A 23,701-nucleotide genomic window follows, 5' to 3' on the forward strand; every position below is an offset into this window, starting at 1 on the left:
CCCCCTAAACACCCCCCCCCCAAATAAAAGTACAGAGCAGAAGGTACTAGGGGGCTAAGGAGAGGGAGTGAGGTGAGGTTAGGTATTATCTCTTTTGCCTTGTCCTTGAGTGTCATCATACTGGTCACTGGCACCATAAGGATTTGGACTTAGAACATAGACCATCCATGGGAAACTGACAGCAGCTGCAGTACAGAACCACACAAACCCTCTGAACCAGTGGCTCTCAACCTTCCTGATGCCGCGGCCCTTTAATACAGCTCCTCATGTTGTGGTGACCCCCAACTTCATTGTTACAAATTGAACATAATGAAAGCATAGTGATTAATCACAAAAACAATATGTAATTATATATGTGTTTTCTGATGGTCTTAGGCGACCCCTGTGAAAGGGTCATTCGACCCCCAAAGGGGTCGTGACCCAGAGGTTGAGAACTGCTGCTCTGAACCCCGTTGTGGTTGGAGTTAATTTACTGGACAGATTCTAGACTCCACTGGAAAGTTACTTGGCCGTATGTTTCTCAGTGCATAATGGAGAATGCCTTCCATTGTGAATCACTTATTGGTGTAGCAGGGATCAAAATGTGCAAGAACACTGTGTTTGATTTAAGAGAGAACAATGGAACTCAAATCTACAAACATAGAAACTTAAGCTTTTAGTTTGTGTGGCACTTACACACAAACCAAATACTTGAGGTACAGTCTTGTTAAACCAGAGATCTTGTGATCTTGTGCTGTGAAAGGCCAAGCAATTAAAAAAAAAAAAAGTGCCACAAAGATTCAAAATTAAAAAGGATCAGTGAGAATTAGTTGACATGACTAATATTGATGCTTCCACTCTAGGTGCAAATTTAGCGTTATTTGTAAAGTTAGATTAAAATTTGGATTAACATGTTTACTTTCCTTAATGTAGAATTTTTTTTATATATATTTTTATTGATTTCAGAGAGGAAGGGAGAGGGAGAGAGAGATAGAAACATCAATGATGAGAGAGAATCATTGATCGGCTGCCTCCTGCATGCCCCCCCACTGGGGATCGAGCCCACAACCTGCCATGCGCCCTTGACTAGAATCAAACCTGGGACCCTTCAGTCTGCAACACTCTATCTGCTGAGCCAAACCAGCTAGGGCTTACTGTAGAATTTTAAAACTTTTTACACATGGGCCTCTAATGAGTTTTGGACCAACCCCAGAATTAAGCAAAGCCATCCACTCTCTATTACCCTGTTGTATTTAGCTTCATCAGCTTGCATTAAGTTGGCTTGTCTCTTTAAGGAGATTCTTTCAGGAACTGGATTCTCTCGGTTTTTTTTTCATCTAACTCAAATGGTTGGGTGGTTGATTTCTCAGCAGTAGTTATTGAACATCCTTAAGCATTGAGGATATAGTGGTGAACAAGGTGGACGTCTGCTGTCCTCTGAGTTGAGCCTGAGCTGTAAAGGTGTAGGATAGTGTTGGTATTATCTTGACTCAAACTGAGATAAGGCACAGGCTTATCAGGGGGTACTGGATTGAGTGCCCTGAATACTGAATTGAGGGATTTGGATTTAATTTTAAAAAGCTAGCAAAGCCAGCAATTTTTACTTAGGGTCCTCTTGGAAAAGTGACCATTTATCTTAAGACTGGTAAACTGACTGAAACTTTAGTACTTATAGTAAACTGATTGAAGCTTAGCAATCAAATTGTTCACTGTGCTTATCCTCTGGAAAAAATATAAAAGTACACATTTTTTTTTTATTGACTAGAGGCCCGGTGCACGAAATCCTGCACCAGTGGGGTCCCTCGACCTGGCCTGCATGCACCCTCTTGCAATCGGGGAATGTCAGATAGCCAATTTTGGACCAATCCCTGCAGGCCTGATCCAGACAGGAGGGAGCCCGATCCTGTGCGTTGAGCGTCTGTCCCCTGGTGGTCAGTGAGCATCATAGCAACCAGTCGACCGGCTGTTCAGTTGCTTAGGCTTTTTTATATATAGATAGGCACTAGTAACTAGTGAAGACTTCGTTGTAAATTAAACATTTGAATACTATTAAAATGTCAATAATGTACTTAGTGTATTTGTTAGTAATCCTTGCCACACATTAGCCAAAAATGATACCAGAGCCTCTAGGGAGTAGGAAAGGAAAAACAATTTGAGCTTGCCTACCCAGAACATCCTGGATTAGCTGGCAGGTACTATGAAACTAATTGCTTATAAGATGATCCTAAGGTCTTCCAGTAGGTGGCTCTTCCTATCTTAAAGCAAATAGCTTAAAGGGAGACAAACAGTTGCCTGGTACAGCCATCTCTGATAGCATCTTCAGGAATGAAAATGGTGTTTTCTCTCAGCTGTGTGCCTTTGTCCCTGCTTTCATCTTACAGTGATGGGCTTTCTCCACAAAGTGATCCCTCCTCTCCTACAGAACAGTTGGCCACCTCTGTTAATGTTAATATAGTGAAGCACAATTTTATAATATTTCTCCAAAATGGGCCTAATAATCAGGGGGGGGGGTGTTCATTTCTCAGGGGTGCCCTGTTTGGGCTGCCTTTGTGGTTTTCTTAGACCTTTTCCTGGTTTGACTTGGTTTATTTTTATTTAAGCATTGAATGAGATGGAAGACATGGTGCAAGAAGATGGAGAGGTGATGGCTGAGAGTGGACATGAGACTCCAGCTCACAGTCAGGCAGTTCTTCCTGTGGATGTTGATGAGGAACAAGCAGGTAACCATGTGACTTCCCACAGTCATGGTTGTGAAAACTAGGGCCTGACTAATGAAGTAAAACACTAAGAATGGTTAATTTTTTTTTTATTTTTTTACACTAGGGGCCCGGTGCACGAAATTCGTGCACTGGGTGTGTGTGTGGGGGAGTGTCCCTCAGCCCAGCCTGCCCCCTCTCACATACTGGGAGCCCTCAGGCGTTGACCCCCATCACCCTCCAATCGCAGGATCGGCCCCTTGCCCAGGCCTGTCGCCTCTGGCCTAGGCGTCCGGCCCAGGCAGCGGGGACCCGCAGCTGCAGCGGCCCCACGATCGTGGGCTTCGCTTTAGGCCCAGGCAAGGGGACCCTAGATCCTGGGAATGCCAGCTTCGACCGTGCCCAGCTCCCTTCGCTGGCTCCACCCCTACTTCCTGCCCTCACTGGCCAGGGCGGAAAAGGCACCTGATTCTCCGATCATGGCTGGGGGGCAGGGCAAAGGCGGCCCCAGGGCCGCCTTTGCCCTGCCCCCCAGCTCTTAGCTCCCCCCTGGGTTTCTGATCACTGTCAGTGGCAGGGGGCTTCTTCCTGCTCTCCCTTTCGCCCCCCTGCATTGTGCCTACATATGCAAATTAACCGCCATCTTGTTGGCAGTTAACTGCCAATCTTAGTTGGCAGTTAATTTGCATATAGCCCTGATTAGCCAATGAAAAGGGCAGCTCGTACGCCAATTACCATTTTTCTCTTTTATTAGTGTTGATTATAGCTAATGATATGTTATATGCTATTTATTATTGAGGACTATATTATATTTGTGTCCTCCTCACTATTTTTATATATATTTTACTAAAGTTTGCTCTTAATTTTTTGTGACTGTGACGATAACTTTATTGGCATATACCGTGTGTGTGTGTGTGTGTGTGTGTGTGTGTGTGTGTGTGCGCGCGTGCGCGCGCGCACACACACAGAGAAAGAAAGCACTCAAATTGTTAGTGGGAAAATAAATGACCTGACTAAATATTTTGCTTCTCCTCTCCCTTCATTTTGGTGTTGAGGGGAAGCAGTGGAGAGTTGACCTGGTTTAGTAAATAGATACTTTTGCTCTGGTTGACTTATGGCAGGCTATAGTCAAAGGCCCCTAAAGATGATTTAATACCACCCTTCATTATGCAGTAGGGAAACTAATATTCTTTCACAAGTTTGAAAGTTTTTGTCTGTGACCACTCAGCCAGTGAGCAAGGGACAGAATTGAGATTAGATCTAAAATTATTTCACTCCTGATCTATTGGAAGGCTACCTTGTCTTTGAGTTGAAAATATGTGTACACTGTTTTAAGTGTCTTATAGATGCAGTCACTTAACTAATATTGAGTACCTATTCTTTGCCAGGAATTGCACAATGTTAACAAGAAAAAGATAGGCCAGGTTCCTTGGAGCTTACATTTTATTGATGGAGCGAAAATCAGTCACTCTCCAGAGAAAATTGGCTCTGGTTTACTGTGTGTAGTGCCAAGCAGATCAAACATTTTTTACATTCCTATAAATATTCAACCAAACTGTAATGGTGCATCTAGCCTTTAGGTGCATCCAATGAGATCTACATTCTGTTAAAGAATGCAGAGAGTCCCATAGATGTCTGAGGTTCATCTTCATTTCCTTTGCCTTCTTTGTACATTTGCAAAATTGGAAAAACAGCCTAGTTGAAAGATGATTATCATGACTCTTATTTTGATTATATTAGCATGATTTATGTGACTTTTCCTTTTCTTTTTTTTCTTTTTTTTGTTAATTCTTACCTGAGGATATTTTTCCCATTGCTTTTCATAGAGATAGGGAGAGAGGGGAGGAGGGAGGGGAAGAAAGAGAGAGAAACATCAATGCTGAGAGAGACACATTGACTGGTTAACTCCCGCATGTACCCCAGTTGGGGGTCGGAGTGAACCTGAAACCCAGGTAAGTGCCCTTGATCAGGAATCGAATCCAAAACCCTTTGGTATATGGGCCGATATTGTAACCATTGGGAAACACTAGCCAGAGCGACTTATGTGACATTTTCAAATAGTGAAGATCCTGTAGGGAGAGGCCATATAATCTGTTTTAATTTGTCTTTAGAAATGTATAAAGTTTGTTGACATGTTAATCATACTTAATGTTTATATAATGCTTTAGAGTTAAAGTGCTTTCACAGTATCTCATCCAAGTGTATATTCCATTAAAATGAGTGATAAGGGAGGCTCCATAGAACCAAAGCATGTGTGTGAGCCCAGGTTCCTGGAAACAGTACTTAGAATGAGAGCTTTTCTTGGGCAAAAAATAACTTACTCCTGTGCTTTTGTTTTAGGACCCAGCGGGCTTCAGCGTGTAGTAAAACCAGCCCCAGTTACTGTCCATGATTCAGAGAGTGATGATGAGGAAGATAGTCTAGAGCTCCAAGAAGTCTGGATTCCTAAGAACGGCTCTCGGCGCTCCTCTGAGCGGGAAGAAAAAAAGAGAGAGTCAGAGCAGTCCAGGGAATTGTCAGGTGAGAGATTTTGTTGTGCCCCGACCTACTAGGTGAGAGTCATGAGAACCGACACACATGACCTTTATTTATGTCAGATGTCCCACCATGGTTTGTGGCGCAGTTCACATCTCCTTACGAAATGTGACAGGAGCAGGAAAGGCAGTAGCCCAAGTGAGAGTGGAATCGGGGTGTGCTATCTAGGGCGAGTGGAGCACAACAAAAATATTGTGGAGTTGAGGCTCCGGGAAGAGAAGACATGAGGACTGTGACTCCTAAGGCTTTTAGGAAGTGGAGTTGTCAGGGGGTTAGGGGTTAGAGAGGGCTTAGTCAATGAGCCATCCAGAGGAATGAGCACACGGACATTCCCCAGCTCATAACCTGTCCAGCTGTGCTTAGTGAATGCTGGTGGCTGGTTTGGTGCTTGGGGAGTCCTTTTGGGTATGTTCCTATAACCCCTGCCTCTTTTCAAATCTGGTCCACAGCCTTCTGCCATTTGCTTCACCAGAAAACTATAATTCTCTTAACTTTTAGGTTCGTACTTCCTTGTCTTTCCTTCCCTCTTGTTTCTCAGGACCATATGCTTACCACTTTCAGCAAAGGATGAGGTTTTAAAAATTCTCCACTCATTTTTTCTTGGGTACTCTCACCTTTATATGTTTGAATGCTTAGTTCATTATACATTTAACACAAAACCTGAACTATATATACACTTCTGTGTACAGAAAGCTCAGTTCTTGAGACTGGGGAAATTTACTCACCATTGACTAATCACACAATTCTCATTTTATGCCTTTTAAGAAATTCAGATATCTTTACACTGTGGTTGAAAGGAGCTTTAATGGAAACGGAAATTAGGAGTAGTGTGACCAGCTGGTTAACTTATGTCTCCTAGAAAGTTCAGTTTCTGAATGTAGAAACTAGATCTTCTGCCAGCCTGATAAAACATGATTTGTTTACGTATCCTTTATATATTCATTGAGCCTTACTGTGCCCCAGGAACTGTGTTAGATGCCATGAGGGATAGAGATGAGTAAGGCATAATCTCTCTGGGGAACCTCTAGTCTGGTTGAAGTGTCAGGTCAGAAACATGTATAATAATACCACAGGGAATGTATTACAGTGGTTTTGGGGGTGGGGGTGCAGAACAGATTGAACAGAGGTCCAAGGCTGAAGAATTGGTGAGAACAAAGGCCCCGAGGGAGTAAGGCAGGGGTATAGTTGGGGAAAAGTTTGGGCTGGGGTATAGGATGTATGCTGAGGGGAGAAGAATAGAATGTAAGTATGAAATCAGATCATACTGAGCCTTGAAGGCTGAGCTGAGGAGTATAAACCTAGAAAGCACTAGGAAGCCATAGAGAATTTTTGAGTAACTGAGTGATATGGTCACCATTATACTTTAGGAAAATTAGTGTGCATTGTTTCCTGTTCCAAATTTATTCTTGCCTTTTGTCCAGAATTTGTACTGAAATCTTTTCTTTTCCTTGGGCCATTCTTCTTTTTCTGTAAGCAGTAAGTGGAAAAGGCAAGACTCCACTTCGAAAGAGGTACAACTCCCATCAGATGGGCCAATCGAAGCAGTTTCCCCTCGAGGAAAGCAGCTGTGAGAAAGGCTGTCAGGTCACCAGTGAGCAGATCAAAGCCGATATGAAAGCAGCTAGGGATATTCCTGAAAAGAAAAAAAACAAGGATGTGTATCCCAGCTGCAGCAGCACCGCCGCCAGCACAGTGGGAAACTCCAGCTCACTCAGCACTGCTTCTCAAAGCCCTGACTGTGTAAGGACGGTGAACAGCAGCGGCTCTTCCGAGCCTAGCCCTACAGAAGTGGATGTGTCCAGGCAGTGTGTCTGCTCCCCCGCTGGGTCAGAGGACTCTGAGGCCATGGAGGAGGGAGATGCAGAGAGCTCTGTCTGCCCCAGATGCTGCTGTCACAGGCCCCAGGAATCCCAAAGGAGAACTAGCAGGTGTTCTGATGAGGAACGTCCTTCAACCAGCCGAGCCTGTGTTGTGAATGGCCCGGATGGTACGAGATCCGCCTTTTCCTTTAGGACTCTGCCACAAGGGGGGTCTTCAGGCCCAGCACATGATGAGAGGACTAATGGGAGTGGCTCTGGGGCTACAGGTGAGGACAGGAGGGGGAGCTCCCAGCCTGAGAGCTGTGACGTGCAGTCTAATGAAGACTACCCTCGGAGGCCCCTAACAAGGGCCAGGAGCAGACTCTCCCATGTACCGCTGGTATCTGAGTCAGGTATGACAATGCTGCCAGGACTAGCACCTGCAGGTTAGGACTGGAGAAGGGCATTAGCTCATTCCATACGTTTTCCTACATATATCCAGTGAGGCAAACTGAATTCTGTGTTGGTGTTCTGTGATCCTACAGATTTTGAGCTAATTTTCAGCAGTGATTGGGGGAGGGAAGGGTGTGTAAAACAGCTTGTAAAGCTTCCAACACAGGAAAACTCAGGAAGTTGTTTCTAAGAAAAAAGTATTACTGTGTATATTGACCCTAAACACAACACTGATTCTGATGTGTAAGCCCCAATGGATAAACCCTACTGCCACCCCACACACTAGGGAAGTCTCACTGTGGGTGACGTTTTGAACCTTAGCCAGAAGGTAAGGACCTGAAGTGGCTGGGGCTGTGGGAGCATGTATGGATATACCCCTACACCTGCCTCTGTAGTTACCCAGTAATGTTTTCTGAAGTGTAGTTTTGTTTCTAGTTACATTTGCCAGGATATAAGCAGGTAAGTAGTTTAGCTGAGGATTATTTTGGTAAAGTTATACTCAAACATAAATGTATATAATTCCATTAATACTTATAATGTGAATACTAAGGAATTGAGTTGGGTGGGGTGAGCACATTGCTTAGTCATAATTCTATTTATATCAGACTTTATCTTTAAGTTATCTCTGTCTTTATTAAGTCATATGTACCTATCAATAAATAATAATATATTTTAATTTTATCCAAGTTTCCCTCAATTTCAAAATCTTACAATCCCCCCAAGGCATAGAGTTGATGTTTTTTTATATACTAAGTAGACCTGATTGCATCATGTGGAATTAAACTAACAAAAATAAACTTTTATAAGATAAATATGAGAACTTAATTATGTGCTAATTCTCATAGTAGCATAAACTCATATTAAAACATATATGAGTTTTGCTTGAAGATTTCATTATGCTTTGCAAAAACTAGTTCTGTCATGATGACTGGCTTGAATTTTAAATGCTTTTATGATATTTTTTATGCATAATGGAATTTACCATTTTAACCTTTTTGAAGTATGCAGTTCATTGGCATTAAGCACGTTCATATTGTTGTGCAACCATCACCAGCATCCATCTGAACTTTTCATCATCCCAAATGGAAATTCTGTGCTCATACACAGAAACTCCCCATTAGGACACTTTCGTTGTTAGCTTTTTTTCATTTGTAAAGTCAGATCTATGTGTTTACTTTTATGGTTTTTTCCCTTTGTTTTTATGCTATGGAAGGCCTTTCCTACAACTGTTTCAAATAATTGTTCACATCTCTGTATTTGTTTATTCATTTATTTGTTTATTATTTTAATTCTTTATTTTAATCTGTGGGAACTAACTTGATATTTTATTTCAAATTGTCACCAAGTTGTGTCAGTACTATTTATTGACATCCATTCTCATGTCATTATTTTGAAATGCTCTTTTATCTCGTACCTTTGATACACTTAAGTTTATCTCTGGGCATTCGATTCTATTCCATTGCTCTATCCTCTTTCATTATTCTTTGTCAAAATTTCTTTGACTGGTCATATTTTATCATTTACTTTTTAGAGTTGTATTTTAAAATAACTTTGTCAAGCTCTAAAAGCAAATCTTGTTTTTGTTTGGAATTCTATTACATTGATTGAAAAGATTATTGTAATTTTTGCAGCACTGAGCCTTCCTATTTGGAAACTATTACTTTGTCTCCTATTTTGTCTTATAGGTAAAATTTTATAGTTGTTACTGTTTTGGGAGTTTTGGTTTGTTTTATTTTTGTTTTTAACATAGATCATTTATATTAACCGTAGGGAGATAGGGGGCATTGCTTCTTTTTGTGTGTGTGTGTGTGTGTGTGTGTGTTCTGCTATCCCTCTTACTATTTCCTTCTGACTTGTTTTGTGACTAGAACCTTTTCTTAGGTTAAATAATTCCCAAGAATTTTTTTTAAAAAAGGTTTCTTACAGCGCTTTTTACTTTTTTAAGTAAATTACATTTGTTATCGTGTTGTTTTTTTATTTGAGATAACTTCTCATGTATGTAGCTGATGTGTAAATAGTAGGTTAGTTATTTTCTTTTTCTTTTTTTTTCTAAATATAATTTATTGATTTTTACAGAGAGGAAGGGAGAGGGATAGAGAGTTAAGAGAGAAACATCGATCAGCTGCCTCCTGCACAACCCCCACTGGGAATCGAGCCTGCAACCAAGGTACATGCCCTTGACCAGAATCGAACCTGGGATCCTTCAGTCCGCAGGCTGATGCTCTATCCACTGAGCCAAACCAGTTAGGGCTAGGTTAATTATTTTCTAATATTTTTTACACACAATACAAATGTCCATTTACTTTCATTTTTTTTAAATTTAAGTTCTTTATTGTTGAAAGTATTATATATGCCTCCTTTGATCTCTCCCCAGATGCTCCTACCCCCCAGCGTATGCCCTCACCCCCCTACTGCCTGTGTCCATTGGTTATGCTTATATGCATGCATACAAGTCCTTTGGTTGATTATTTACTTTCAATGACAGTTTTCTGGAGATATGTCAAAGTGCTGCTTTTAATACTATCCAGATCTTTTGGAAAGAAGAACAAATTATTTGGATGGCTTTCATCTTATTTTTACTCTAGCATGTTTTTTATATCTATCAGCCATCATGCTTTAAAAGTTTTAAGGAGAAAAATCCAACTCATAAAGGAACAAACTTGATTGAGTGTTTTGGATTTTTAAAAAATTACTTTAAAGAAAACATTTGAGTTTTTTACTTAGTTTTCAATTTATGGCCTTATATAGTATTAAAACCATGTTAGAAGCTAATATAGTTATTTGTCTTGTGAATTCCTATTTTGATAATAAATGCCTGTAAGTTTTTTTTATCCTCATTGTATAATACTTTGTAAAATAAATATCACAAAAATAACTAATTGGATTGTCAAAGAATAACATTTAGGATTGATATGGTATGAGTCTCATAAAATACTAATTTTTTTCCTTGACACCTAACACTGGATTGGTTTGCTTTAGCAAACCAGTTGTGTTTCTGTAGCACCTTCTAACCTAATGTTAGCTACACTATGTTGTAATTCGTGTTTTACTGCCTTTCCAATAGACTTTGAGCTCTATGAGGGCAAGGACAATGTCTGCTTGTTTGCTAGCATATGCCCAGCTTCTAGAATAATGGGGCTCAGTGAATAATTGTGAACTTAATCAGTGGTAGGAACCATCATTTGAGGTATGTTGGTGCTGGTGGATCAGCGATTTTTAACCGGTGTGCTGCAAGAATTTTTAAAATAAGCAATACCTATTTAAATAGGGACACTGACCTCTTTTCCTAAGATTGTCAAATTAAAAATGACAACGACCAACACAGTAGCCATCTAGTGTTCTACTGTGAATGAATCAGAATTATACCTTTTTTTTTTTGTCAAGTCAGAAAAAAATATATTTTTGGTGTGCTGCAGAATTTTAGATATTAGTTTGTATGTGTCATAAGATGAGTAAGGTTGAAAATCGCTGTGATGTATGTATGAAATCACTAACAGTTGTCCCTACACAAAGAAGGTGGTGTAAGAAAATAACAGGGTGAACTCTGTTTTCCTTTTACATTGGGAAGCCTTTGTTTTTCAAGGTTATCGATATATAAAGTGTGATTTCGTCTTATAACTTTTCTTAGAAAACAAACAGCCAATGTGGGCACTCTGGAGAGCAGGAAATTTAACTTTGAACCACATATTCTGATGAATTAAAGGGGAGGGGAGAGAGCGATCCAGGAACGTGAGAGTTGAAAATTGGATTGTGAAAGGAGAATGCTAATAGAAAATTCTGTTCTGAACACTGTCACAAAGGAATGGAAACAGACGTGCTTTTGTGTGTTTGTTCCCTTTCATTTTTGTGGTTTGGGGAGAGGGAACCAGGACCTATTATTGGTTGTAACAAGTGTGTGAATTTTGTCTGTTACGTGAATTATGCTGACTTTAGAAGATGCCTTGTTAATGAAGATAATTAGATTTTGCACAAAGTTCCTGCAGGAATACTGTGGAAAGCGGCCTTCACTGGGTTGCCTAGATCAAGAGTTTTTATGTTTTTCCAGAACCCCTGGGCTTTGCTTGGGTTCAGGGTCATTTTAGGAAGTTTGATGGGTAGAAAGAACTCTTGGGTTCCCTTTTAAGCTTCATCCAAAGCAGCTGATTTCAGTTGTTTTGCATGGTAAAATTTCACAAAGTTTTCAGATGGTGGAGGAAAGGTTCTGGTATGTCAAAAACACACAGTGGAACTAACTCTTTAGAGGTCCCATCTAACCCCATGCCTTTGGGAATTGGCACCTTGTTTGCCTATCTTTCTTAGTAATCTTTCATGTCTGAAGCTGAAGAATTACCAAGTGGAGTGTTGTAGTCTAGAAGTGGTGTGTGAAAGCAATATGATAGGATTTCATTTGTGAAGCTCAATCTTACTTTATCTGCGTCTCCTTTGCTACAGAATGACTATCAAAAACCAGGACTGACTTTCCATGTCTTGTTTAGAATATATATGTGCTTTAGTTTTAGAGATGAATTTAGAACTTATATTTAAGATCATATTTACTTTGCAAATTAAGCAAAATGTTTTGTAACAATACTATCAAATGAGTTAGGGCCGTGGTCAGCAAACCGCGGCTCATAAGCCACATGCGGCTCTTTGGCCCCTTGAGTGTGGCTCTTCCACAAAATACCGACTTCTGCGCATGGGCCACAAAGTTTCAGTCACACTGTACGTGTGTGCCCGCACATGATATTTTTTGGAGGCGCCACACTCAAAGGGCCAAAGAGCCGCATGTGGCTCGTGAGCCGTGGTTAGCCAAGCCGCAGTTTGCCGACCACTGAGTTAGTGCCTTACCAACTAGGGTTTGGGAGATAAAGGATTACAAGTTTTCTAACATAGTGATTGCCTGAGTTTTGTTCCTGGTTCTACCAGTTACACCTTCACAAGCTTCCCGTGTCTCAGTTTCTTGATTTGTAAAATAAGAATAATAAATCTCTCTCAAAAGGCTGTTGTAAGAAACCCTTAGAAAAGTGCCTGACACAGAGTAGGTGCTCAGTAAATATTTGCTATTATTATTATTAATCTCACTTAACGTATCTCTAATGCAGCGGTTGCCAACCTTTCGGACCTCACGGACCACCGGTGGTCTGCGGACCACTGGTTGGTGACTGCTGCTCTAATGCATTCATTCATTCAATGAATGCTGAGTGCCATTCATTCAATAAATGTTCATTTTAGCTCATTGCTAATAGCTGACATTGATACAAAAATGAAATAAGACAGTAATGTTGCCTTTAAAGAGCTTTTAGTTTAAATGGAGAAACAAAACAGGTATACAGGGAATTACAGAACCCTATATAATGTTTGGGAATCCAGGTGATTTGAAAGAGCAGGTAGCATTTGAGATGGTATTTTCAGGGATGGGTAGTATTTTCAAAAGTGAAGTCTGGAAAGTTGTTCTGGGAGAAGGAGCTAGAATGATTAATGGTGTCAGAGGCATTGGCAATGGGAGGTGATTGGATAATAGTATGGAATAAAACTGAACAGGTGGAGACAAAGCATCACTCTAAATGTCAGGCATTGAAATGCATGTATTAATCAGTAGTCGAGAACTTACAGTGTTTAGCAGGAAACTGGTGAGTTTAATTCACCAATACTATTTCAGATGGCTTGAGTGACTAGAGATGGGAACGTTCCTTAGATTGTCAGAGTGCCCCAGGGATGAAAAGGATCCTGTGTTTGAGGTAATGGGGGGCGATCTTGTTTGGGAACAGTCAGTTGGAAGTAGTGGTCTGACTGTATCCCATTGGGACCATGTTCCTCTTGCTTTTTTAGAGGTCGCTAAAACAAAGCCACGGCATACTGTGAAGCGGAAGCGGACAGCAGATAAGTCCACCAGCACCAGCGATCCTGTGATTGAGGATGACCATGTGCAGGTGAAGAAAAGCCTCCCCTACCTTTCAGGCCAGCCAGGGTCCTGAATAATGTAAAGGAACTGAAGTTTCCATCTTTGTATACTTTTTGTTTTACTCTAAGTAGAAGAAATTGGTAACAACGGCTTCTCACTTGTGCCAGTGAAAACATTTAAGTTTTCCAAAGAAAGTACAGAAAAAGACATCTGACTTAAAAAATTCTCTCCTCTATAGGTCCTTGTGTTAAAGTCCAAAAATCTTGTTGGAGTCACTATGACCAACTGTGGAATCACAGATCTGGTGCTAAAAGACTGTCCCAAGATGATGTTCATCCATGGTATGTATTTGGGCCCATGTCATACAAGAGCATCATGCAGGAGTTTAAAGAATTAAGGACTCATAAAGGAATCATTATGTTGGGTTATATCTAATTCTGTCCTCCTTCTGTAGTTCTCAGATAATTACTCAGTAGTACTTGTGAGGGGCCTGTCTCTGCCATTTGCTATCTTTGTGATGTTGGACATGTTTTGCGTGCAGATGTTTTGGGGGAAGCGGTAACTGGGCCGTTAAGTGCCTCACTGCTCTGGAGTTGGTTGACATGATTAAGCCTAACCTCAGTTCATGGCCTATTATCATTATTCCAAGCCCCGCTTTTCTTTGTAGTTCCATGTGCCCTGCCCCTCTTTGCCAATCCCATCGGCTCCCTCCATCTATGGCTGTGTATTTAATATATATCCTTCTATGTATTTGCTTGTATACATGTTTATCTCTGAACAAATAGTAGGGTATTATTTTGTGTGAGCTTTTAAAATTCTAGGTACATAATATGTCCTTTACATGATCTGTTTACTTTTTCATTCCACTCAAAATTATATTTTTGATAGCTATCCATGTAAAATTGTGAGGATCTGACTCGTATCTTGCCATGGGACAGTTATATATTCTCTGTGGGTTTTTTTTTTTTTCCAGTCTGTAAAGTATGCATGATTATGCTTACCTTATAAAGCACTTATGAAGGTTAAATGTAGTAATTGATATGTGGGTATGTATATGTACATAACATATGCACATACAGTAGAGGGTCTGACCTCTAGTAAAAGCCTAATAAATGTTAATTTCTATTATATTAGTATTGCAAAGAAAATAATTAGGGGCTTTCTTTTTTTTGCACTTCTTCTGTAATACTGGTAGTAAACAGAACAAGAAAATCATTTCTTGTTACCAAACATTTTGTCATAAACTAGGAGAATCTTAGAAAGGAGAAATAAAACATTTAAACACTTAACCACTCTCTTGAATTCTAGAAAACACCAGACCTGAGAACCCTAGGTTCATTTCACCCTTAAGAGGTGGTACTTTTCTCTGTTCCAACCAATAAGGTCCTGAAACATCTAATCCTATATAATAAAAGGCTAATATGCTAAGTGTCCTGTCATCTGGTCAGCCATTCAACCAATCAAAGCGTAATATGCTTAATGATATGCTAAGGTTGCTCAATTGCTCGCTCTGACATGCACTGACCACCAGGGGGCAGACGGATGACCAGTTGCTATGATGTGCACTGACTACCAGGGAGCAGATGCTCTGACCAGTAGGTGAGGTTGCTGCTGGGGTCCAGCCGATCGGGACTGACTGAGTGAGATGGGCCAGACATACCCTGAGCCCTCCCGAGGTCCCTCCCTGGCTGGCCAACCTCCCACGTCCCTCCCCAGCCCTGATCGTGCACCAGTGGGGTCCCTCGGCCTGGCCTTCACCCTCTCGCAATCCAGAACCCTTCGGGGGATGTCGGAGAGCCAGTTTCGGCCCGATGGCTGAACGACCGGTCACTATGATGTGCACTGACCACCACGGGGCAGGTGCTCAATGCAGGAGCTGCCCCCTGATGGTCAGTGCGCTCCCACATGGGGAGTGCTGCTCAGCCAGAAGCCAAGCTCACAGCTGATGAGCACAGCAGTGGTGGCGGGAGTCTCTCCCGCCTCCCCTCCGTGGCAGTCAGATATCCCCCGAGGGCTCCTGGACTGCGAGAGGGCCAGGCTGAGGGACACCCCCCTCCCCCATCCCGAGCGCATGGATTTCGTGCACTGGGCCTCTAGTAAATTATAATCTACTAGAGGCCCGGTGCACAAAAATTTGTGCACTCGGGGGGGGGAGGGGGGGTCCCTCAGCCTGGCCTGTGCCCTCTAGCAGTCTGGGACCCCTCGGGAGATAACGACCTGCTGGCTTAGGCCTGCTCCCGGGTGGCAGAGGGCAGGCCCAATCCCTAGGTGCAGCCCCTGGTCGGGCTCAGAGCAGGGCTGATTGGGGAGTTGGGGCGCCGCCCCCTGTCACACTCAAGGCAGGGTCGATGGGGAGGTTGTGGAGCAACCCCCTGTCACACACAGAGCAGGGCCCATCAGGGGGGTTGGGGCTCTGTACCCTGTCACGCACAGAGCAGGGCCCGTCAGGGGGTTGGGGTGCTGCCCTCTATCACCCACAAAGCAGGGCAGATCAGGGGGTTGGGGCGCCGCCACTCTCACACTCAGGGCAGGGCTGATGGGGAGGTTATGGCTCTACCCCGTCACACACAGAGCAGGGCCCGTGGGGGGGGGGAGCTCCCCCGTATCAGGCACAGAGCAGGGTGGATAGGGAGGTTGTGGCCCCGCCCCCTGTCACACAAAGAGCCGCAGGGCGATCAGGGGGTTTGGGTGCTGCCCCCTGTCACGCTGATCCCGGTGCCAGGAGGCATATTACCCTTTTACTATATAGGGTAGAGGCCTGGTGCACGGGTGGGGCCGGCTGGTTTGCCCTGAAGGGTGTCCTGGATCAGGGTAGGGGTCCCCACTGGGGTGCCTGGCCAGTCTGGGTGAGGGGCTGAGGGCTGTTTTCAGGCTGGGGGTGACTGAACTCCCAAACGCTCCTTTTTTCCTTTTTTTTTTTTTTAATTCTGGGCCAGCTTTAGCTTGAGGCTTGGCTCCAGCTCTTAGGCCTCCGGCTGAAAGTAGGTTTCTGGCCTTTGCTTACAATGTTGCGAATCTGCTGGCTGAAGTTGGGCGTATTTGTTACAGAGTTTCTTAAACTGCCTGCTCAGAGGCAGCGGCAGGCGGGGAACGTTGGTTTCCTCCGTCACTGGGGCAACCAAGCCTCATGTTAGTTTCAAGCTGCCTGGCTGCCGGCGCCATCTTGGCTGACAGTTAATTTGCATATCTCGCTGATTAGCCAATGAAAAGGGTATCGGTCTTACGCCAATTACCATGTTTCTCTTTTATTAGATAGGATTGTAGTGTCTTCCTAAAGTAGAACAGGAGCTCTTTAAAAGCTCAGAAGATCATAACAGCAGGGGAACCCAGCCTAGTTTAAGACGGCAGTGCTTGCAGCTTTGCCCTCTGAGGTCTGAGAATCTACCTCTCAACCCTCCTCTGGGGTTGACTTCTCATTCCTTTTTCTACTGTGAGTGCTCTGAGAATCTGACTGGTTTTCTCTGCACTTGACTTTCCCTGTATCTTTTGTGAACTTGATGATGGATCACATGACTTTCAGACTCAGCTTTTTGCCCTTAAACCAAATAGTTCTTCAGCTCCTGGGACAGAGGACCTTAGATAAGTAGCTCAGTCCCTAGACACCAGCTAAGTTATGGGGGGCTGAGATGACTAAGTGAGATTAGAACCAACCTAGCCCTCTGGGTTTACAGCAGAGGACCATTGAACCCTTATCACCATCTAGTCCTCTTTCTGTCTTTCCTCCTTTCCTGTCTCCTGCCATGTCACAGAAGGAGGAAACAAGTCTGAAAGGCTGGAGACTTGCTCATTGTTCAAACATCAAGTTCATTACAGGGCCAGATTGCTCGGGACAATGATGGCATTTTGGTCAAAGGCGATACAGAAGATGCCCTTAACGAGTTAAGATCAGGCATATCAGTCTTATAGTTTTATAGTATTTTCTCTTGAGTTGGACCAGGTTTAAATCTGGGATAAAATGGAACAGATTGAAATTTAAGATTGGAAAAAGGAAAGAGATTTGTTTTTCAATGTGGCATACTATTTTATTCCTGTACTGTTGGATATGGTAGCCACCAGCCACATGTGACGGTTGAACACTTGAACTCTGGCTAGTGCTGGAGGAACTGAGTTGTTCATTTTAATTCATTTAAATTTAAATAGCTGCCGGTGGCTAGTGGCAACCACATTGGCCTGTCCAGCTTCAGACCAACATATACAAATATTGCTGGTCTTTTAAGGTTCTGCTTTTATACCTGCGGTGGGAGTTAAAATCAACTCTTCTCATTTTCTGTGGGTGACTGTAAGGTAATATATGTCAATTATTCCAGGTTTATTTGATCATTACCCATAATATTTTAGAATTTAATATCCCATCATTCTTTTCTGTAAATGTTTCCTGAATAATTCCTATGTTTAGGCAACTCATTCTATGGGTCTTAAGATTCCTTGCCAGTAATAAACTCTTGGATAGGAAAAGGTACCTTAACATCCCTAGCATATATATGGGTGACCACCTTCTTTTAAACAGGATGGAATCACATTTTCAGATCATTGTGATAACTGTCAGTTGTACTTTGTGACATTACGTGACCGTTGTTAAAGATGTTTATTACATCTCTGGTATTTTATGCTAAGGAAGTTGGCCAATCCTCCAAAGATGATTCCAAGTAGGCTATACATTGCTCTATTACTTTGCATAAATTATTTGTAGAACTTACCATTGTTTTCATTTTGTAGCTACCAGGTGCAGGGTACTGAAGCATTTAAAAGTAGAAAATGCACCACTTGTAAACCGATTTGACTATGCACAGTGCAAGAAACTGAACATGGATCAGGTACTAGACCAGATACTACGGATTCCTCCTGAGAGAAACCGCATCATATACCTACGCCCAATGCAGCAGGTACCAAGCTCAGCCCCTTTTTGATGACACATGTATTGCAGTGATATTTTTTCTTCGTCTTCAACCTTTGTGGATTTGGCATGTTCATATGCTTAACCCACACTGATGCTTCTTTAGATTCTACCGAGTTCTTTTAACCTAGCTAAGAGACTTTGCCGATCTTCATTCATGCTTCTCTGCTAGAGTTTTGTGGATTTTTAGCAAGTTCTGTGATGAGGGCAGTTATTACTCAACAAGACTGTTTTCAGACTGTCTGAGTCAAATCCTGGTTCACTGACTTGTAGCTGATTACTTAACTTCTGTCTTAGTTCCATCTGTAAAAGTAGAATAAAAACCTAATTCTTGTGATGGTTAATTTAGACGTGTGAAGTGCTGAGCAGTTGCTGGCATGTAGTAGCAATCATTATTTTCATTATTATGAAGAGTAAACTTTTTATTGTGTCTGTATGAAATTATGGATGTTAGCTGAACCTATTGGGGTAATCATTTCATAATATTCATAAACCAAGCCAACATGCTGTGTGCCTGAAATTTATACAGTGATGTGTGTCAGTTATCTCTCAATAAAACAAAAAATAAAGTGAGCATTATATGTAAGACTGTGCTCAATGCGTAAAGAAAGCTGAAAGGAATCATTAAACAGTCTTTACAGTCAGTGTCAGAGTCTGGCCCCAGAAGAGAGATTTGAACAAACAAACCGCTTGTTGAGTGTCTCTAATATTCTGGGCCTGAAAAAGACACTTCCCTGAAGTCTTTCTGAGAAGGAGGTAGGCGTGAATGTCACTGAGATGGCAGAGTGGGATTTCATAAGGAGAGGTGAGGAAGAGGCGTTCCATGAGAAGAAAGCAGTGTGAGCACAGGCTGCGAGGGGGCAGGCAGCTGGACTAGGCCACAGCCAGTTTGAATAGGGCATCTGGTACTGCACACTCAGTCTACGATGCAATCAATACTTGAGCCTGTGGAGGACATACTCAGATGTGGGTTCCTGGGATCGGTTACCTAATACTGGATGCTCTGTTTAATAGGCATTTATTTAACAGAGAAATGTAAGTCGCTGAGCTTGCAGGACAGAAGAATTTGCTAAGCCTCACCCCCAGCATGGCAAGCTATGTTCAGGGCTGAATGTGATATTTGATTTTCAAATCAGCCAAAGATTTTAAAATGCAGGTCCCAGGAAAGATTGTCCAAGCTCTAGGAGGTAGGGTTCTCAGGAATTCTGTTCCTGGGCCCACAGTGCGCTCTGCTCCTTACATAGGTGGACACGCTGACGTTGGAGCAGAAGCTGTTCAGTGGCCCCTACCCCTACCACATCTGTATCATCCATGAGTTCAGTAACCCTCCCAATGTGCGGAACAAGGTGCGCATTCGCAGCTGGATGGACACCATAGCAAACATCAATCAGTAAGTAACCCGTGGCCCCCAGCCTCTTCAGTCGTTCCTCTTGCGAGCGAGGGCCATGGAAACAAGTCCTACTTATTCTTTATTTTAAATGATCTCATGGGGCTTTTAAGGCGCCGAGCATGAAATGTAATGTGAGAAACTGAGGGAATGAGGACTTACACTAAAAAGCATACATGTGTATCTGCAGTTTTTTATTTTCAAATGTAAAGAAAAATTCCAAGAACAGACTGTACGTGAACATTTGACTTCATTTCTTTAACCCTAGGGCATGGAAAAAAAGGTCAGATTAAAAATCTTAAAACTAATGTTTTACATCATCAGAAAATTAGACTTTTTGATATATAAACATTAAGCACCACACACAAGATATTTGATTGGAGAATGGTTTCTTTACCTGATAGGATTTTGAAGATAGTGAAGAAAGTTCTTCTGACCTGACTAGATACGTATTCTCTAGTTTGAGTGTGTCCTTCTTCCGTTAGGTATTTAATATTTCATTTCTGAGATATTCATTAGAATCTAGGCCTGGCACAGTTTTGACAGTTCCTTTGTACCCCACACCTCAACATTATTTCCAGTTTTATAATGTTTGTTTGACTTTTCTTGTTGCCTCTAGAGAGCTCATTAAGTATGAATTCTTCCCCGAGGCCACACGAACTGAAGATGACTTGAAGAAGTACCCCAAGTACCCCTGGGGCCGAGACATCTACACTTTAGAAGGTGAGCAGGTAAATGGCTGGGAGGCTAACCGGACGGAGAGACACGCCTTAGCGAAGGTAGGGATGGGATCCTTACAGTGAGGCAGAGTGATGGAGGCTTTGAATGTCTGCAGGTAGCAGGATCCAGGTAAAAGCTCTCTCCCAGACTGAGTCTTTACCATCCCGAAAGTAATCAGAAACTGTGTCCAAACGAAGAGTAGAAGAAAATTGAAACTTGCTATAGTTTGAGAGTTGGAAGTGACTTGAGGGCACCTGTTTCAACTTCTTTATTTTATACATATAGAGAGAAAAATACTGAGGCGTAATGAAAGCCAAGGGTGAGCAAGATCCCATGACCAAGTAGGAGCAAACCAGAACTGGTCCAGTGCTTTTTCAGCCACGAAAAAGGGACAAAAGCACATTGACGTTCTGCCTACAGAATGCTGCGTGTTGCCCTGTCGTTGCCTCCGCAGCAATAGCACTGTTCATCTGTCTCCTTCCAGGGGTTGTGGATGGCGCTCCGTATTCCATGATTTCTGACTTCCCCTGGTTGAGATCACTACGGGCAGCAGAACCCAACAGCTTCGCCAGATATGATTTCGAAGATGATGAAGAAAGTAATTATGACCTGACTTGATTTGTGTTCGCTGGTTTGAGCGTGTCCTGCTGTGTTAGATACTTACATATCGTTTGAGAGTTGGGAGCAGTGTGGCTGTTAACTCACTTCCTATGTGAATGTTTTAATTTGTGTTGTGTTATTGCTTGGTTCTCTCCCAGCAATAAATAATCTTACGAGGGATCTCTGAAGGTTGGTGGGAAGGATTCCTTCAGACAGATTTTTCTATCTAGATTTTTTTAATTTCCTGTTTATAATGTTGTTACTCCTTATTGTCACTTATATTATTTCAAATGTGTTCCAGTCACACTGACTATTCTTTTGCTACTTATGAGCAGCTCCTTGTTAGGTAGCATGTAGGAACTTAGGATTTAGATGGAAATGTTCAGGAGGGGGAAGAGGGGCTTGAAGGACATTTTGAATGAAGTTCTGGTTGTTAGCACACTAGAATATCTACTTGCAGGATGTTTTAAAAAACTAATTTATGAGTAAATGGGTTTTAAAAGCTCCATGTATGTCTGTGACTGACTTAGTGTCTCTGGGGCATTTCCACCCCGGCCTTTAATCATGTGTGCTGCCTTAGCATCAAATGGGGCATGTAACTAAGCTGAAGGGGACCCAGTCCATGAGCTGTACCTTTCTCAATGGCAGTGCATGACCGTATAGAGGCACATCTCATGGACCAGCTTAATCAAGCGGCTTTCCAAATGCATCTGATAATAATACGTTTCCCCTTTTCTTTCTAATTTCCAAGGCACCATCTATGCTCCTCGAAGGAAAGGGCAGCTGTCAGCAGACATCTGTATGGAGACAATCGGAGAAGAAATTTCAGAGATGCGTCAGATGAAGAAGGGGGTGTTTCAGCGAGTGGTGGCAATTTTTATTCACTACTGTGATGTCAATGGAGAGCCGGTTGAAGATGACTACATTTGACTGGTCCCTCCTATTTCCCTGCTGTTTTGGCAGAGCCAGGGGCCGTACAGCTGCCAGAGAGGCCCCAGGGACTCGGGACTGCGGCTCAGTGTGTTACAGGAAATGTATAAGGAACACTGAAGTTGTATACAAAGATTTGTACATAAGGAGCTATACAAAGACACTTCCCGAGTACCAACTGTATATCATATGTTTATACAGTTTAATTTAAAAGTTCATTTTAATGAAGGCAGATCATTGGAAGGAGTTCATTTTCTTGACTTAGTTTATAAAGTCACTGGCTGAGCCTCCATTTACTATATTCTTCATAATCATTGTCACCCCCTTAAATCTGTGCCTTTTCTTCTCGAGCGAAGCAGTTTGAGTAAATCTGTTGAAGAGTCTTTGTGTCTTGTGTGCTTTTTTTGTGCTACTATTAAGCTGAAACCCTATAGTCAGAGGTGGCTACATGTTTCTGTACAAAATTGTGTTTTTTCTTTCTTGGTATTATAGTTGCCATATTTCTTAAAATCAAGTAAAAAGACTCATGAGTTTATAAAACAACTCAGTTTTGAGAGAGCAATGGGAAAGTTTCCAAAGCATTTCTAGTTATTTATTTCCACATTCAATTGTGTACATGCTTTATCTTGAATATAAAAATAAAAGTTTGCTAAAAACTTTTCTCTTGCCTTGGACCTGACTCCCTCTTTGTCAAGAAGAATAGCAAATACCATGCAGAGAAGGAATGTGCTTTAAACTGGAGGTGTGGGGGAGAAATCTTAGAAACTTTTCACGGAATCACGTACTGTATAATGATGTTCCAGTCCCAGGGAGCCACGTATGCACTGGTGGTCCCGTAAGGTTATAATGGAGCTAAAACATTCCTGTCCCCTGGTGATGTCAGCCTCTGGTAAAATCTTAGCCCAACACGTTCCCGCAGTGTAAGCCCTGACTACAGAGACATCCATCTCAAAGATGGCTGAACGGGATGCGGTCTAGGAGCCAGGCCGCATCCCCCCTCTGAACTGCCTTTGTTTTTGAGATCTTGGTTGACCAGGAACTGACCATTTGGGCTACTTGATTTTTGTCTTCCCACACTGTATATTCCTGCTCTTAAATTCACCATAAAGAATGAGCCCTTGAAACCCTGGGCCCCCACCCTCCAGCCCAATTAAAGCAGAACCCCAGCCCCTTGCTCTTTCCACCCTTGGACTTGCCATGTGGCCCCAAGTGTGCTGTGTGATTTCCAGGTCTTGTGATAAACCTCATCTCTAAGTTCACCTGATGGTTATTGCTGAGGGCCCTCTTGCAATCAGAAGAACCACAAGGTCCGGTCCAACCACAACACTGGTTACTGATAGGCTGAAACCTGCACAAAACAATTGTGTGGTGATGCCGGTGTAAACAACCCTGGGCTGCCAGTCTAGGAAAATCTAGTCCGTACAGTTGCAGTAGTAGGGCTGTACCACCTGGATTTGTGTAAGTGCACTCTGATGTTTGCACAGTGACAATTGCCAGATGATGCATTTCTCAGAACATAAGCCCCTCGTTAAGTGGTGCGTGACTAGAATATGTAATTATGACCTATGCTAGAGGCCCAGTATTCATGCACTCGGGAGTGGGCCTAAGCCGTCAGTCGGACATCCTTAGCGCTGCCCTGGAGGCGGGAGAGGCTCCTGCCACCTCTGCTGCACTCACTAGCTATGAGCCCGGCTTCTGGCTAAGTGCACTGACCAACTGACCACCAGGGGGCAGCTTCTGCATTGAGCGGGATCTGGCCAAACCAGGCTCTCTGACATCCCCCGAGGGGTCCCAGATTGCGAGAGGGCACAGGCCAGGCCGAGGGAC

At 42.6% G+C, this 23,701-nt stretch overlaps 1 protein-coding gene across 7 annotated transcripts in view; it reads left to right on the plus strand.

The window, feature by feature from the left end:
* FBXO38 (F-box protein 38) overlaps window positions 1-22,534 on the plus strand; it is a 57,080-nt gene extending 34,546 nt beyond the window's left edge. For 3 of the 7 annotated variants that reach the window (XM_059698811.1, XM_059698808.1, XM_059698809.1), the window contains 10 exons: window positions 2,580-2,699; window positions 5,016-5,195; window positions 6,688-7,422; window positions 13,271-13,371; window positions 13,582-13,684; window positions 18,060-18,226; window positions 19,482-19,627; window positions 20,244-20,347; window positions 20,829-20,942; window positions 21,696-22,534. In XM_059698811.1, coding sequence (XP_059554794.1) covers window positions 2,580-2,699; window positions 5,016-5,195; window positions 6,688-7,422; window positions 13,271-13,371; window positions 13,582-13,684; window positions 18,060-18,226; window positions 19,482-19,627; window positions 20,244-20,347; window positions 20,829-20,942; window positions 21,696-21,874 — 1,949 coding nt within the window. In that variant the 3' untranslated portion in view covers window positions 21,875-22,534. The other 4 variants (XM_059698810.1, XM_059698812.1, XM_059698813.1 and 1 more) reach the window with 4 other exon arrangements.
* The last annotated feature ends 1,167 nt before the right edge of the window (window positions 22,535-23,701 follow it).

The sequence above is a fragment of the Myotis daubentonii genome, chromosome 5 (assembly GCF_963259705.1).
Source record: "Myotis daubentonii chromosome 5, mMyoDau2.1, whole genome shotgun sequence".
NCBI lineage: Eukaryota > Metazoa > Chordata > Mammalia > Chiroptera > Vespertilionidae > Myotis > Myotis daubentonii.